The 16173-nt window shown below is 31.5% G+C and overlaps 2 protein-coding genes and 1 long non-coding RNA gene across 11 annotated transcripts; 2 read left to right on the forward strand and 1 right to left on the reverse strand.

Moving 5' to 3' along the window:
* Positions 1-387: 387 nt before the first annotated feature.
* Positions 388-11327, forward strand: LOC137818745 (eukaryotic translation initiation factor 4G-like). Of its 9 annotated transcripts, none has more exons than XM_068622337.1 (12): positions 388-475; positions 633-863; positions 3399-3535; positions 3770-3907; positions 4044-4114; positions 4218-4274; positions 4560-4697; positions 4803-5756; positions 5880-6162; positions 6460-8857; positions 10462-10656; positions 10742-11327. In XM_068622337.1, exons 2-12 carry the CDS (start codon positions 721-723, stop codon positions 11073-11075), a joined length of 4848 nt encoding a protein of 1615 aa, XP_068478438.1. In that variant the 5' UTR covers positions 388-475; positions 633-720; the 3' UTR covers positions 11076-11327. The 9 variants fall into 9 exon arrangements, with proteins under 9 accessions (XP_068478438.1, XP_068478434.1, XP_068478436.1 ...); XM_068622340.1 differs by having other exon boundaries at positions 434-475; positions 3428-3535; positions 4791-5756; XM_068622333.1 differs by having other exon boundaries at positions 4560-5756.
* Positions 5742-13777, reverse strand: LOC137818748 (uncharacterized). Its single transcript, XR_011082135.1, has 2 exons — positions 13362-13777; positions 5742-6108 (listed from the first exon to the last, which is right to left on the reverse strand). It is a non-coding gene; the product is annotated as an uncharacterized lncRNA (long non-coding RNA).
* On the forward strand, positions 13518-15380 carry LOC137818747 (methyl jasmonate esterase 1-like). Its single transcript, XM_068622342.1, has 3 exons — positions 13518-13766; positions 14693-14821; positions 14992-15380. The coding sequence occupies exons 1-3, from the start codon at positions 13518-13520 to the stop codon at positions 15280-15282; spliced, it is 669 nt and encodes a 222-aa protein (XP_068478443.1). The 3' UTR covers positions 15283-15380.
* Positions 15381-16173: the final 793 nt, after the last annotated feature.

The raw sequence follows: 16173 nt of genomic DNA on the forward strand, positions 1-16173 counted from the left end.
CAGTGCAATAATGCTTAATAATGATGTACATCTTTTAAAAAGTTGTGCTTATTTATATATTTGTAATGAAACATATTATTGTTGAACTGAGATTTAACATATATGAATCGTGATTAAAATTGTATTACCTAATTCTTCATACAATTTAATGATGTAGATCATAATGCATTTTAAATATCTTCATCGATCATAACCAAATATCAAAACTTCCATAACTTTCACATTATAATTATATCTAAATACATAGTTTTATATTTAGTAGAAATATACCTACTTCTTAAGAAAGAGTGATGAAACACAATTTTATATAATATAAAAAGTTATTTTAAATATAAGATTAGAAAGAAAATAGAATTTAATAATAAAGAGAGAGTAAATAGGAAATGTGAGTAAAAGGTGTCAGAAAATCCGGAAGTGATTGGAATTGTGTGTGTTTGTGTGTTCTTTTGACCCTTCCCTCACTCCTCACTGTAAGGTATTTCTTTTCGGGCTTTTTCTTCTCTTTCTTCTTTTTTTTATTTTTATTTTTATTTTTTATTTTTTTTCCTCTTTTTTTTCTACCAAACAAAATCGCATGCGCACTACACTCTTTCTCACTCTGTTTTCTCAATCATTTTCTACCAAAATTGAAGAAGGGAGATTCAGTTTTCTCTGCATTTTTTTCTTTCCTTGCTGAAGAAACTGCATTGTTGTGTGAGGCATTCAAAAGGGTTGGAATATATGTCCTTCAATCAATCAAAGGTGGAAAAGAGCGACGTCGTTTACAGAAACGGACGATCCTCAGGCTTTAACCAGCAAAGAGGTTCCTACGGCAAGACTGGTGGCGATGGCGGTGGAATCAATCCATTATCCACTGCCCGAAGGTGAGTTAAGCTCTGCCATGCCCATTTTGCATGTTGCATGTTTGTGTTTTGTGATTAAATTTTGGATCATGGTGTTGTAGATTGAAGATGATTCTTTTGAATTTGGATATGTTTTAGAGTGTGAAGTGCAGTGCAATGATGGATAAAAAAGAATAGAGACTTCACATTGTAATTGTTGTGTAACTAAATAATATATAATATATAAATGTAACACTGTAATTGATTGTTTTTTGGTGATTAACTTTGAAAGATGTAGATTGAGATGCATGTTTAGAGTGTGAAGTGTGATGATATGATTAAGTGTTGACATTGTGATTTTGATAAAAAAAAGTAGCAAATTATAATTTATATTTAGTTATTCTGTGAGGATTAGTTTTGAAGGATGTAGATCCAGATTTTTTTTCTTTTTGATTAATTTTGAAAGATGTAGATTCAGATTTTATTTATGGAATTGAGATGCATTTTTAGAGTGTGAAGTGTGTGATGATATGATTGAGTGTTGACATTGTGTTTTTGATAGAAACAAGTAGCAAATTATAATTTATATTTAGTTATTGTTTCTGGATTAGTTTTGAAGGATGTAGATTCAGATTTTTCTTTTTGATTAATTTTGAAAGATCAAGATTGATATTTTATTTATGGAATCTAGATGCATTTTTAGAGTGTGAAGTTTGATGGTATGATTGAGTGTTGACATTGTGATTTTGATAGAAACAAGTAGCAAATTATAATTTATATTTAGTTACTGTTTGTGGATTAGTTTTGAAGGATGTAGATTCAGATTTTTTTTTTTTATTTGGATGCGTTTTAAATTGTGAAGAGTAGTTTTGTAATGGTTGAAAAATAATTTAGTGTTGACGTTGTGATTGTGATATAATGGGCAACAAATTGTAATAATAATTGTAATTGATTGTTGTTTGTAAAATAGTATTGAGGATGTTGATTGAGACTTAATTTGTTGATTTTGTGGAATTTTGATTTTTAGTGTTTGGAAAGTAGGTGGAATGAATTGATATTTTGTTTTTTTTTTTTATCTATACTTTTATATGAATTTTATATGAAGAGGATCAAATTTTTTTATTTCAAAAACTACATAACAGATACACATAGGTGGAAGTGCATGTGTTTACACAAGTTGTTTGAATGTGGTTTACCCTGTAAAAAGTGTAGCAGCAATGTGTTTTAATTGATAAAAGGAATTAATGAAATTGTAACATTCTGATCATTGAGATAAAAATATTTAATAAAATATAATTAATTATTGTGTGTGAAATAATATTAAAGGATCTGGATTGATTTCTATTCATTAACTTGATTATGTTTTAGAGTTTAAAGTGTGCGTTATGATGAATGAAAAGAATTAAATTCTGACATTATGATTGTGATAAAATATGCAACAGATTATTATTGTTTGTCAAATAGTATTTGAAGGCATGGACTGATTTTTTATTGTTGGAATTTAGATGTGTTTCAGAGGGTAAAATCTAGTGTTAAAATGTATAAAAAGAATTAAGCGTTAATATGTAACAAATTCAATAACATGTTTGTGGAGGGGTGATGAAGGGCGTAGATTGGGATTTTCTTAATTTGGATACATTTTTTTAGTGTAAAGTATGATGTTATGATTGATGAAAATAATTAGCTGCTGTGATTGTGATAAAATATTTAACAAACTGTAATAAATCATTGTTTGCGTAATAGTGTTGAAGAGTGTAGATTAGGTTTTTTTTTCTAGTGAAATTTGGATGCATTTTAGATGTCTTGTTATGATGGATGAAAAGAAATAACTATTGATATTATGGTTACATGAAAGTATAATTAATCATATTATTATGGTTATGATTGAGATTTCTTTTTCTTGGTTTTCGGTGAAATTGGGATGTGATTTAGAATTTAAAGTAAATGAAAATAAAATCAAATTTTGGTATTATGATTTTTGTGAAAATTAAGAAAGGATATTATTGAATTGTATTTTGTAGAATAGTGTCGATGGATGTAGATTAATTTAGGATTTTATTTTGTTGACTTTGTAGAATTTTGTTGTATTTTAATGTGTGTGGAGTGTAATATTATAATAGATGAAAAAGTTAGATATTTAGATTGTGTTACTGTATGTGTATAAATTACATATTATAATTATGATTAATTGTCGTTCGTAGAATAGTGTTTTAAGGTGTACATTGAGATTTTTCTGGAATTTGGATCTGTTTTAAACACCTACATTGTGATAAAACATATACTCAAAGTACGTATAACATTTATACAATAGTGTTGAAAAGTGTAGTTTAGGATTCTTCTGTGGAATTTAGATGTATTTTTGTGTGTCAAATGCAGTGTTATAATGACTGGAAAAGTTAAATGTACGTTGTATGTGTAAATATTAATTATAAAGTTGTGAAAACCTTTTATTTTCTCTTTCTTGTGACATGTGTGATGATTTGTTACTCGTTAAATTATTTGTTCCCCACCATTATGAGTTGTGTATTTTGTTTTCTTCTTTATTGGTTTATTGATTATGCATGTTGATTGTTATAGTTTTAACAAGAAGTCTAATAATGCACAAGGTGGACAATCTAGGCTAAATCCTTCCCAGGGAAATTCAACAGAGTCAAATAAGGCATCTGCAGCCCGGATCATTAGTAATGGTACCCATTTACAGTCCCAATTACATGGTAAGATTTAGGAGTAATATTTATTTATTTCTGGAAAAGATGTAATTCTTGTCTTCATTGATTTTTAGTGTTTGGTTATGTTGTTCCGTAGAATTTTACTGAAGAAGGATTTGTGAAACATCCTTCTCTCTTTTTTTAATACAAGAATCTTCTGATGTTGTTAAGGTGATCAAGTGTTTTATAAATATTGGTTTCTTTTTTTTACGTTATTCATTCATTTATGTGGCACGATAGGTGGATCAGATGGGCCAATTACAAAGTCATCTGAATCATCAACTGGACATAAGAGCACTGGAATTGTTCCAAAAGCTGCAACTGCTGCATTTCCCCCTTTGATTTCTGATCCTGTCCTTCCCACAAGCCCTGCCAAGGGTATGTTAGTCTTGTATGTTTTTGTTGTGTACATTAGATGTCCACTAACAACTCTTATTTTGCAAAATAATTCTTCTTATTAGCAGTTAGTTATGTTGCGAGAGTTGTGTAATATCAATACTTATGTTTGAACCAGGAGATGATGAGTCTAAGGCATTCCCTTTTCAATTTGGATCCATCATTCCTGGCTTTATTAATGGGATGGAAGTAAGTTTCTTTTATATTAACCGATTAATTTATGGTGCGTTACACATTTTGTGGAATTTTTGGGTGAGTAGAGTAATGATCATGTTATTGTTCTTTTGTACAGATCCCTGCTCGTACAACATCAGCTCCTCCTAAATTTGATAAGCAGGAGCCTGATCAGGTATGCATTTATTTTTTTCACCTCTTTTCCTTAATTTTTGTACTGTCATTCAAAGAGTTACTACCCGCTCCCTTTCAAAAGTAAAGAGCATTTCTTTTAGATTCTATCTTGCAAAGATTATCTGATTTATATTTTATTCATGAAATAAGATCCTTGTTCTTTTTGTATGTCTAATTGAAGTTAATATTATTAGAGATATTAGTATCAACAATTGAAGTTGAACTTGTTCTATGTCTTTCCTTTCTGAGAGTGTTTATGTTTGAGGCATGATTCCTTAACTCTCAGGCTCTTGATGAATCTTACAAATCTGTGTCTTCGGTGCCAAATCCTCCTGTTCCAAAGCAGCAGAAACCGCACGGGAAAGAGGCTGGTGTCAATGAGCAATCTAATGTTGAGGAGATTAAGGCAAACAAGGATTCTCAGGTGTCAATTTTAACCTCAGTAAATCAGATATCAAAACCCTTTGTTGCTCCTGTAACTGGGATTTCAATGTCAACTTCATATCACCAATCACAGGCTCCTTTACAGTTTGGAGGTGCTAGTCCACAGATTCAATCTCAGGGCATGACAACAACGTCCCTCCAAATGCCTGTACCGATGCCTTTACCAATTGGTAATGCTACGCAAGTGCAACAACCAGTTTTTATTCCAGGTCTTCAACCTCATCCAATGCATCCTCAAGGGATCATGCATCAAGGCCAAAACATTAGTTTTTCTCCTCAAATGGGTAATCAATTAGGCAACATGGGCATTGGCATAGGTCGTCAATATCCACAACAGCAAGGAGGAAAATTTGCTACTCCTCGAAAAACTACCCATGTAAAGATAACTCATCCTGAGACACATGAAGAGTTAAGACTTCATAAAAGGATGGATGCATATTCAAATGGTGGGTCATCCGGTGCTAGGTCACATCCTAACATACCTTCTCAATCCCAACCTGTTAAATCTTTTCCGACCACTCATCCTGTGAACTATTTTTCATCTAACTCATATAATACCAAGTCTCCCTATTATCCACCTAATTCTCTCCCATTAACAAATACCCCTATGCCTCCTAATTCTCAGCCACCAACATTTAATTTTCCTCTGTATCATGGTCCCCAAGGTGTGAGTTTTATGAATTCATCGTCACAAGGTTCCCCTCTTACTAATAAAACTAGCATTCCTGCTGGGATTACATCTATGACCATTAAGCCTAATGGTACAGCTACTATAGTGGACTTATCATCGTCCAATTCCTGTATTGCTGATGTTCAAAATGGAGAACCCCCTAGTTCAACAATATCCTGTGATGTTAGCTCCTCTGTGCTACAAAAAGGGTCGGAAACCTTGTCAGAAGTTTCTCCACAACAGTCTAAGTTTTCAAGAGATTTTGTCACAGTTGTGTCTAATAATGAAGGTGGACAGGAATCTCTCAGTATATCCAACTCTTTGAAGGATAAGAAACCAGGGAAGAAAGATCAATTATCACAAAATCAGGTATATGAGTGAATTATTATTCACACACACAAACGCACACTTGAATGTAATGGATGTACTTTTTACTATTATGTGATTTTGGTGTGCTTGAATATAATGTGTACACTATGTCTTTTTCAACAGGTTTCTGTACGGTCTCCCACAACGGACACTATGCCTTCTCGTGTTGTTGATCATGATATATCTGATATTGGAGTACCCGATGCTATAGGAACTAAAAAAAATCATTCTGCAACAATTATTAATGAAGATCTTCCAAGATCTAATACAATTTCTGCTGCTGTTGAAGTGGAGACCGATGGGTCTGTAGAAGCTCCTGGTTATGTTTCAGTGGAAGGAAATGCTGCACAAACTATTGACAAAGTTCACAATCAGATGCCTGATAAGACGTACGAATTAGTTGAAGGTAAAAAAAAACTAAAGCATTATGATAAAAGTGATGTGTCATCTCCTAAAGTATACAAACAATATTAGATTTTACGGAACAAAAATTAAATTAGCAAAAAAAGATCTTGCAAATTTGGCACTGGGTTCTTGACCTTTAGAATTGTACACACTAAGATGAATTTGCAAATTGTAATAAACAATATGATAGAATCAGTGATAACTTAGGCACTTCGGCCACTGCTACATTGAGTTATTTATTCTAGAGATGTCTCTTTTATTAGAAATGGTAGTGTAGTTACAGACTGTTTTGATTCAGGAAATTTTGGCTCATCAGATCTGCAGTCTACTGATCTTCCAAAAACAACACCAAAGCATGTTAAGAATGATTTAGAGAATGTTGATGGTGAGTCAGGTACCAAGGATAGACCAATTATGGAACCAAATAAGGTGAAAAATACATCTAAAGGGAAGAAGAAGAGAAAAGAGATACTTCAGAAAGCAGATGCTGCTGGGTCAACTTCTGATCTTTATAATGCATACAAGGGACCCGGGGAAAAGAAAGAAGATGTCTTAAGTTCTGAGAGCAAGGAAAGTGCTACTGCTTCTCTAAGTTTGAAGCAATTTGATGTTGGTCAGTCAGATATTAAAGCCAGTGAGAAAGGTGATCATAATAAAGTTGAACTTGAAGATTGGGAGGATGTTGCCGACATGTCTACCCCTAAACTAGAGGTTCATGACATATCTCAAAAAGCAGGTGATGGACATGGAAGTACAACCAAAAAATATTCACGTGATTTCCTTCTGAAATTTGTAGAGCAGTTCGTTGATCTTCCTGAAGATTTTGAAATCACTGCTGACATTGGTGCTTTGATGAATGGCAATATTGGCGGCTCTCATATTTTTGAGCGTGATTCACATCCTAGTCCTGGAAGAGTTGTAGATAGACTAGGTGGGATGTCTCGGATGGATCGTCGTGGCGATGTGGTTGTGGAGGATGATAGATGGAACAAAGTTTCTGGTTCTTTTCGTGGACGTGGTCCGGAAGGCGTTGGTGGTAATTCAGGATTTCGATTTGGTCATGGAGGCAATTTTGGTGTTTTAAGGAACCCTCGTGCACAAGCACCGCTACAATATGGTGGAGGGATCCTTTCTGGGCCAATGCAATCTGGGGGAAATCAGGGTGGAAGAAATAGCCCTAACAGGGAGAGATGGCAGCGATCTGCTAACTTCCAGCAGAGGGGTTTAATTCCTTCTCCCGCCCAAACTCCTTTACAAATAATGCACAAAGCTGAGAATAAGTATGAAGTGGGTAAAGTGACAGATGTGGAAGAGGTAAAACAGAGGCAGTTGAAAGCTATCTTGAACAAACTAACACCGCAAAATTTTGACAAACTCTTTGAAAAGGTGAAAGAAGTTAGTATTGACAATGCAATCACCCTCATTGGTGTCATCTCACAAATATTTGAGAAAGCTCTTATGGAACCTACCTTTTGTGAAATGTATGCCAACTTTTGTTTACATTTGGCTTCTGAGTTGCCTGATTTTAGTGAGGACAATGAAAAAATAACTTTTAAAAGGTTATTATTAAACAAGTGCCAAGAGGAATTTGAGAGGGGTGAAAGAGAAGAAGAAGAAGCAAATAAGGCTGATGAGGGTGAGGTTAAGCAGTCTACTGAGGAAAGGGAAGTTAGAAGAGTTAAGGCAAGAAGACGCATGTTGGGAAACATTAGATTGATTGGAGAACTATATAAGAAGAAAATGTTGACAGAGAGGATAATGCATGAGTGTATCAAGAAGTTACTGGGTCAATATCAGGATCCAGATGAAGAAAACATTGAAGCTTTATGCAAGCTAATGAGTACTATTGGGGAGATGATTGACCATCCAAAAGCCAAGGAACATATGGATGCATATTTTGAAAGGATGAAATTATTATCAATCAACATGAATTTATCTTCTAGGGTGAGGTTCATGTTGAAGGATTCCATTGATTTGAGAAAGAATAAATGGCAACAAAGGAGGAAAGTAGAAGGTCCCAAAAAGATTGAGGAGGTACATAGGGATGCTGCTCAGGAAAGGCAATCCCAAGCTGGTGGTAGGTCAAATCGTGGTCCTGCTAACAATCAATCGACAAGAAGGACTCCCATTGATTTTAGTCCAAGAGTATCATCTATCTTGTCATCTTCTAATTCTCAAATGGGTGGATTATGCGGTCTTCCACCTCAATCTCGTGGGTATGGTGGCTCTCAGGATGCTCAATTTGAGGAACAACAATCTTATGAAACTAAGACCTTGTCAGTTCCTTTGCCTCAAAGATCTTTAGGAGAAGATTCTATAACCTTGGTACCTCAAGGTGGTCTTGCTAGGGGAATGTCTATGAGAGGATCAACCACAATTTCCAATTTGCCAATATCTGAAGTGGTTCCTGTACCTAGAGACTCTCATAGAATGCCTACAGGTCTTAATGGTCAGAGTAATTCATCAGAGCGCACACAATATAACTCAAGGGAGGATATTGGGTCAAGACATGGTACTAACAAGTCTTTAGGTCCATCTACTCATGATCAATCAATTGCTCCAGAGCATAATGTAAACCATGGTAACAGAAACTTGAGGAGTGTTTCACCTGCTCCTCAAATTGCTTATTCAGATAACATTTTGTCGGAAGAAAAACTGAGGGACATGTCCTTGTCAGCCATAAGAGAATACTACAGGTATTTTTTTTTTCACTCTTTCTCTACAGTACTTTTTTCCTACTAGTTACCTTTTCTGCGGCCAGATATACTAGTTACAACTTACTACATACCCATATAATCTTTTAAGTAAAACCATTTTATATTAGAAATGTTCAATTTTTCTTCGTAGGAATCTCTTTTTGGTATGTTTGCTTGAATGTGTCTTTTTTTTCAAATAAATTATTTTTCTGGAGACAAGATTTTTTGTTCACAATATGTTTTATTTTAAATCAAACTCATGTTCCCTTTTGATGTGTGTGTAACTTTCAAATCATAACATAAAATTTATCTTGAAAAAAAATTAAATTCCTTTATTATTGAAAAAAACTGTGAAGACGATGTTAGATCTATCAGTTTTGTTAGTAAACAAGGAAACATGTATAAATATATGGAAGTGATATGCATATAAATGTTGCGTATATTGGTATGTGCATCAACCATGATACATTACAATACACAAATATCATCATGTTTAAAAAATGAAGGTACGGTTGTAGGCACGCATTAAGAAAAAAGAGGATATGACAAAAATAAAAATGCAATGTTATCATACGAATATCATTATAGGTTATGGATATACTGCTAGTTTTGGAGCATAGTTGTTAATTGCATGTGAAAGTGTCATAATCGTGGTGTGTCAAAGAGGTACTTGTCGCTCTTGTGTGTGTGTATAATTTACTCATAATAGCAATCATCCTATCATACGCATTTTGGGGTGACTACTTTCAGTTGTTATATGCTATTGACTATATTTACTATGTTTAAATTAGCTATTAAAGTAAAACAAGTAGTTATATGTTTAATTTACAGAAAGAAGACTAGCTTGGAAAATCAATTTCAAATGGAAGTTTACAATTTCATAATATTATTGGTTATTGACATTTGTCTTTTTGGATGGATAGATTGATTATTGATATTTATCTTGAGGGGTCTTTTTTGTAGTTTGTTGTTTGATCTTTTTCTTCTACACCTATATTCCAAACTACGGAGGCTGTCTCAACAGTTGGTTCAATCCTTATAATGAATAATTCAAGATTTTTGGTTTGTTATAATACTTGTTCGAACTCACTATGATAAGATGTTGAAAGGATGGATAAGATGCAATCTCTGGGTATTTAAGTGAAACAAAATTGCATGTTTGTGTGTATTATTACAACTCAGATGTTCAGTTGATAGTGTTTAGGTTTCTAATAGTCTTTAGATGCTCTAGTTTTGTGTGAAAGGCATTTTGTCTACATTCAGATGGAGGCATCTTTGAGTTTATCATAAAAGTGTATATAAATGTGTTAAAATATAAATATGGCAGTTGGAGTGGTGTTGAAATATTGTCCTATATTTTTGTTGGATTCAGAAAGGAGATTATGTGAAGTTTCTTTTGCTGCTACATCAAATTCAGGAATCTGTTTTTTGTTAAACTTTGTCATTATGAATTTTTATTCTGTGTGTATTGGATCCCATTAGCCTAATTAAATTTACATATATGTTATAATTTTTTTTCTTCTTTTTTTGAATTTATACTGGTGAATTTAATTCCCACTGTTCTCGTCATTTAATCATCTTACTAAAATTAATGCAATTTTCAGTGCTAGAGATGAGAATGAAATTGCTTTGTGTATCAAAGATTTGAACTCCCCAAGCTTCTATGCTTCTATGGTTTCTCTCTGGGTCACAGATTCATTTGAGAGAAAGGACACAGAAAGAGATCTTTTGGCCAAACTACTTATCAACCTTGTGAAATCTCAACATCATACATTGAGTCAAGTCCAACTCATCAAAGGGTAAGATTGATTTAACCATAGTAGGGAAAATTGATTTATTGTGAACACAACTATCAAGTGATTCCTTTGTATGTATGTTGGCTAGGTTCGAATCTGTTCTCTGTACATTGGAGGATGTCGTTAATGATGCCCCTAGAGCACCAGAGTTTCTTGGCCGAATTTTTGCTCAAGCCATAATAGAGAGAGTAGCTACTTTGAATGAGATTGCACAATTAATACATGATGGTGGAGAAGAGCCAGGTAGTCTCTTAGAAATTGGACTTGCAGGTGATGTTCTTGGAAGCACATTGGAGGTAATTCAAAATGAAAAGGGAGACATGGTTCTAAATGAGATCCTTTCAAAAAGCTCTAATTTCCCATTGAAAACTTTCCAACCACCTGATGCTAAAATATCAAGGAAGTTGGAAAAATTTATTTAGATAGCAGTGATGCTCGTTGAATGTCTCTTTTTGTAGAAGGCAAAATTCTTTTACTAGAGTTTTTATATGGGATTCTTTGTTCTTTTGTTCTTTTTCCATCATCTTTACTGCAATTGTAAGAGGTTCATTTCAGCATAAGTAATTCTAGGTATAGTTATTATGTTTTTTGATGAGGACCTTTTCAAACACTTTACATGTTTCTTTATATATATAAAAGGTTCAATGAGCATCAAGAATCTTTTTTTCACATCATTCATGGTTGTATTTCATTAATGTTTTAGATATTGAAAAACTTTATAATTTTACTTGGTAATTATATTTGTTATGATCCAAAAAGTTTATCTGGAGTTAGCCCACAACCCAACTTAAAATGTTAAAATTATTCTGTTTTTTATTGATATTTTTTCCATTTCAAAAATATCTTTTGATTCTATAATCTGTAATATGTTTCTTATAAAAAATGCACATAAATTCTACAATTTAAAATGTATTTTTTATTTTCTTAAAAATATTACATTCTGGATTCTATAGGTATTTCACAAAATGGAGTTTTTAGTGTCACTAGTTTTTTCTTAAAATCATATGAATTAATGTTGTGCTATCAACAACACTCCAATGGTAGTAGCTTTTCCTTTTCTGTTTTAATCTCTTTTTCCTTCTCAAATTCATCCCAAAATGAATTTATTTTCCACTTTTGACATGAGAATGCTTATTTTTATTAATCTATAACAATTAAAATTAATAATGAGATGAATGATTGTAATTGTTTATTGGTGTACACATTTTTATACTTATTTTACCCTTCCGCTTATATTTATTGGCTAACCTTTTAATTTTCATCATCTACCAAAACTATCCATAATGAACAATAAATATTAAAATTATTTTTATTGTATAATTTTAACAATTAATAAAAGATAAATTGCTTTTATAATTATTTTTTACATATTTTATTACAATAGTCATTTCAAAATCTTTACTTGTATTCACTATCTTTTTATTGTTATAAAAAACCACCTATGAGCAGTAAAAAAGAAAATAAATAAAAGTTTGCTCAAAAACATTTGCAAGCATTCAATCTTGATGTTATAGAAAAAGTATAAATAATATGATTTTATTCATTTAATTTTTATGTTTTATATAAAAGAAAGAAATTTTTAAATTATTCCTTTTTTTTAAGATGGGGTTCAAGTTTGGAAAGAAAGGGATATTTTAAAACAAAAGGGTTGAATTAATTAAAATATTTATATTTAAATCTATAAATATAAACATTTTTAAGATTTGAGTACAAAGGAGTTACGGGTTAATTAAAGTCATGAATAACTTTGGCAAAAACAAGTAGATACAAAAATTAGTGTTGCCTTGAAGATCTAACACTTAAGCAATGAATTAATCTCTGGAATAAATAAAATTATATATCACATTACCCTTTTGCATATCACATCACCTTATTGAAAATAAATTAATTAAAGATATGAATGCAAGATAAGTGTATTAAAATATTAAACACAAAAAAAAAATCATTAGAACATAATGGAATCATATAAAGGACAAGATGCACTTTTTCTTATAAAATGGCCCTTTCATTGTAGTCACATTGAAAGATTCACATATATTTTCTATTTTTAAAAATGTTTGAATTTTTTTTCCACGGATTTTCTAAAATGAGAAGATTAGAAATCACAATAAAAAAAAACATCAAAATCATGAATTAAAAATTAAAAAAAAGGTACAATTTAATCATATATTTTTAGTGTGACTTATCAAGTTAACATAATCAAAATAAGGATGAAATGAACTATAACTTTTTGTCAAAATTCAACAAAAAGATTATTACTACTCAAAAGTAAAATCTAAACATATTTGTGAGAAAAATATGTTTAATTAAGACTTTATGAAATTGAGAAACATATTAAAAAATTAACCATTCTTGAAAAAACAAGAATAGATCACTACAAGAAAATCATCAAATAGAAATCCAAATTTCTAAATTAGTATCTAAGGTTTTAACTACCAATTATTTAATTTTTAAATTTGGTAGCAAAAATTTTGGTTGTTAATTAGATACCAATTTAGAAACTATTTAACAATAATAGAAACTAATTTAAAAATAAAAAATTTATTTAGTCTCTAAAATGGTCTCTAATTTAATTATTTGTTGTCTATAAAATTGGTTTTTATTTTATAATTTTCTTGTAGTGGATGGAGTAGTAGATAAAGTAGATGAAACTAAGAAAAAATAAAGAGAAAGAAAAAGTTTTGAAGATGTTCAAAAGGGAGAGGTACCTTTTGGTGATCTTTCTCTTATTTCTTCCCTTTTTCTGTGTTTGTGTTGATGGTAAGCACTTTGTGCTGGTGCATGGAGCTCTTCATGGTGCATGGTGCTGGTAAAAGGTGGCTGATCAGCTGAAATTAGAGGGTCACAGTGTCACAACTCTAGACATGGCTGCATGTGGTGTCAATCCAAAACAGATTGAAGAAGTTGATTCAGTTTCGGAGTACCATAAGCCTTTGATCACATTCTTGGCCTCTCTTCCTCCACAGGAAAAGGTGATTCTTGTTGGTCACAGTCTTGGAGGGCTATCAGTATCCATTGCCATGGAAAAGTACCCTCAGAAAATCTCTGTTGCAGTTTTCATCACTGCATCTGTTGTCTCTCAAAACCTCACCTACCCTGCTTATCTTCAAGAGGTATTCTTCTCAGTCCTCACACACCAATTATCTCAAGTTTTTTTATCACTTCATGCTCATCCAAAATCATGCTGCATAATCTTTAAGTATGTGTGCTTTTTTATCAACATGGAACTTTTTAATTGAATTAGTACTGACAAAATTAGTTAAGATTTATTTTACCCTTTCACATATAAATATATATGAATGGCAAAACAGGCTGGGTCTGTGTTGGTCTAATCTACCTAATCCGCTAGTTAGATTGGCAGGAGTTTTTTTTGCACATTTAAATTAGATGGGACGGGTTCACTTTTTGAACTCGTCCATCTGTGTTGGTCCAGTCCACCTAACCCGCTAGATTGGTAAGAATTTTTTTCACATTTAAAAAGGGATCTCATGTTTTTGAAATAAAAATTGATGGTGGTTAATGTTTTACATAGAACTGTATTTACATTAATTTCTTTATACATCATTTGATTCATTGAAATATTGTTGATATTTACTTTATTTTGTTAAGTATTAAACCTTCTTTTATTAGAATATTAAAATTTGATTTAATTTTATTGTTCTTTCTTGTATTTTTATTATTCAAAACGTAATACTAATTATTATAATCAAGTAAATAAATCTATAAAAAAAATTAAAAAGTAACGGTGACTCCACCAACCCGTCCTATAACAGGACGGGTTATTATTTTCAGTCCGTACATCTTTGACGGGTTTATACACTCCGTCCCGCTTTTGGTAGACCAATGACGAATCGGAACAAAGGATTAGGCTGGCGAGTTCTACCATCATCCATATAAATGCATTGAAAAACTTTGTTAAATTGTTATTTATTGTATAAATTCTTGTGAATTTTATATATGAGTGTTGAATTTCTAATCTATGAAAGAAATTACTATTATGAAACCATACAATTGGAGAATTTATGTGTCACTCATGTAGGTAAATAGAAGATTGGGCCATCTTTTGGAGCAACAATACTTCCTATTGGATGGAAACAAAGCTTCAATCCTCTCACCAATTGGAGTTGAATTTTTGAGATCTAGATTGTACCAACTATCAACAACTGTGGTAAACATGTTCAATTCAATCAATTGAAAAACTAATGAATGATATGAATACAATTGATTAGTTGTTTTTATAGGCATACATGTGCATGCTTTGATTTTGATAAACCTTATCTCTTGTACATACAATGTAGTGTCCCTTTGGAGTAAAAGTGTTGTTCACATATTATGCAGGATTTCACACTTGCTATATCTTTGGTGAGACCTTTACCTCCCTTTATGAGTGATGTAAAATTATTGACAGAAGAAACTGCAGTTAGCAAGAACAGAAATGGAAGGGTTTCTAAAGTCTTCATCATTGCTGGAAAAGATAATTTGATGACAGAAGACTTTCAAAGGTGGATAATTCAGAACACTGGTCCATATGCTGATGTCAAAAAGATCAAGAATTCTGATCATATGGCCATGTTTTCCAAACCAAAAGAGCTTAGTTTGAAACTGTTAAAGATTGCTTACAAATATTAACTTTAATATGATAATGTAATGTGCATCATAAATTAAAGAAATGTCTACACAAAAATTAAACAAGTAAAGACATGTTTATGGGACCATTATCATCAAAATAAGTGCCAATGATAACTTTTAGTCATTATTATATATGCTTTATTTATAGAGGAAGAGTATGTTTGGTTGACTTTTTCAACAAAGAGCAATTTTAGAAAAAAAGACAAAAAAAAATGGAAATGATTTCTTAAAATTCAACTTTTTAAGATAAAGAAGAAGTTTGTGTAGGTTTGTTGGAGAATCCTTCTAGATCAAATTGCCTCAATGATACTATTAATACAAGAAAGTTATTATTAAAAACTAATCTTAGTGATAAAAAATAAATAGTTATTATATTAAATAAATTAAATATTATTTTAAAAATTAAAAAAATTATTTATATTTAAAATAATTTTTATTATTGATAAATAATTTCTAAATTCATATCTAATTACCTATTAACTATTTTAAATTCTAAAATTGGTTCAAAAGTTAGTTTAAGTCAAACAATAATGAAATACAATGTCTCCCTAACCTCTCACTAGGATTTCTAATCTCAATCTATGATGGATATATATTCTCTCTTTTACACTCTATGTTGTTCTTCTCTTCCTCACAAGTTTTCTTATATAAAGAATGAGAGAAATATTTCTTCATAAAAAAATAATGGATAATTAATGTTTGTCGCATTTTCAGGATACCTTAAAAATATTATCTTTAATTTTCTAGATTAAACTTCACAGTTTTTAATTAAACTTCATAGTTTTTAAGAAAGATATAATTCCAAGACTTTGGAATGAGCATCATTAAATATATTCAATGAATCAATTACCAAAATTCATTGGTCATGGTCTCCCATTAATTAAACCATTG

This window comes from Phaseolus vulgaris, chromosome 10 (assembly GCF_000499845.2).
Source record: "Phaseolus vulgaris cultivar G19833 chromosome 10, P. vulgaris v2.0, whole genome shotgun sequence".
In the NCBI taxonomy this organism is placed as follows: Eukaryota; Viridiplantae; Streptophyta; class Magnoliopsida; order Fabales; family Fabaceae; genus Phaseolus; species Phaseolus vulgaris.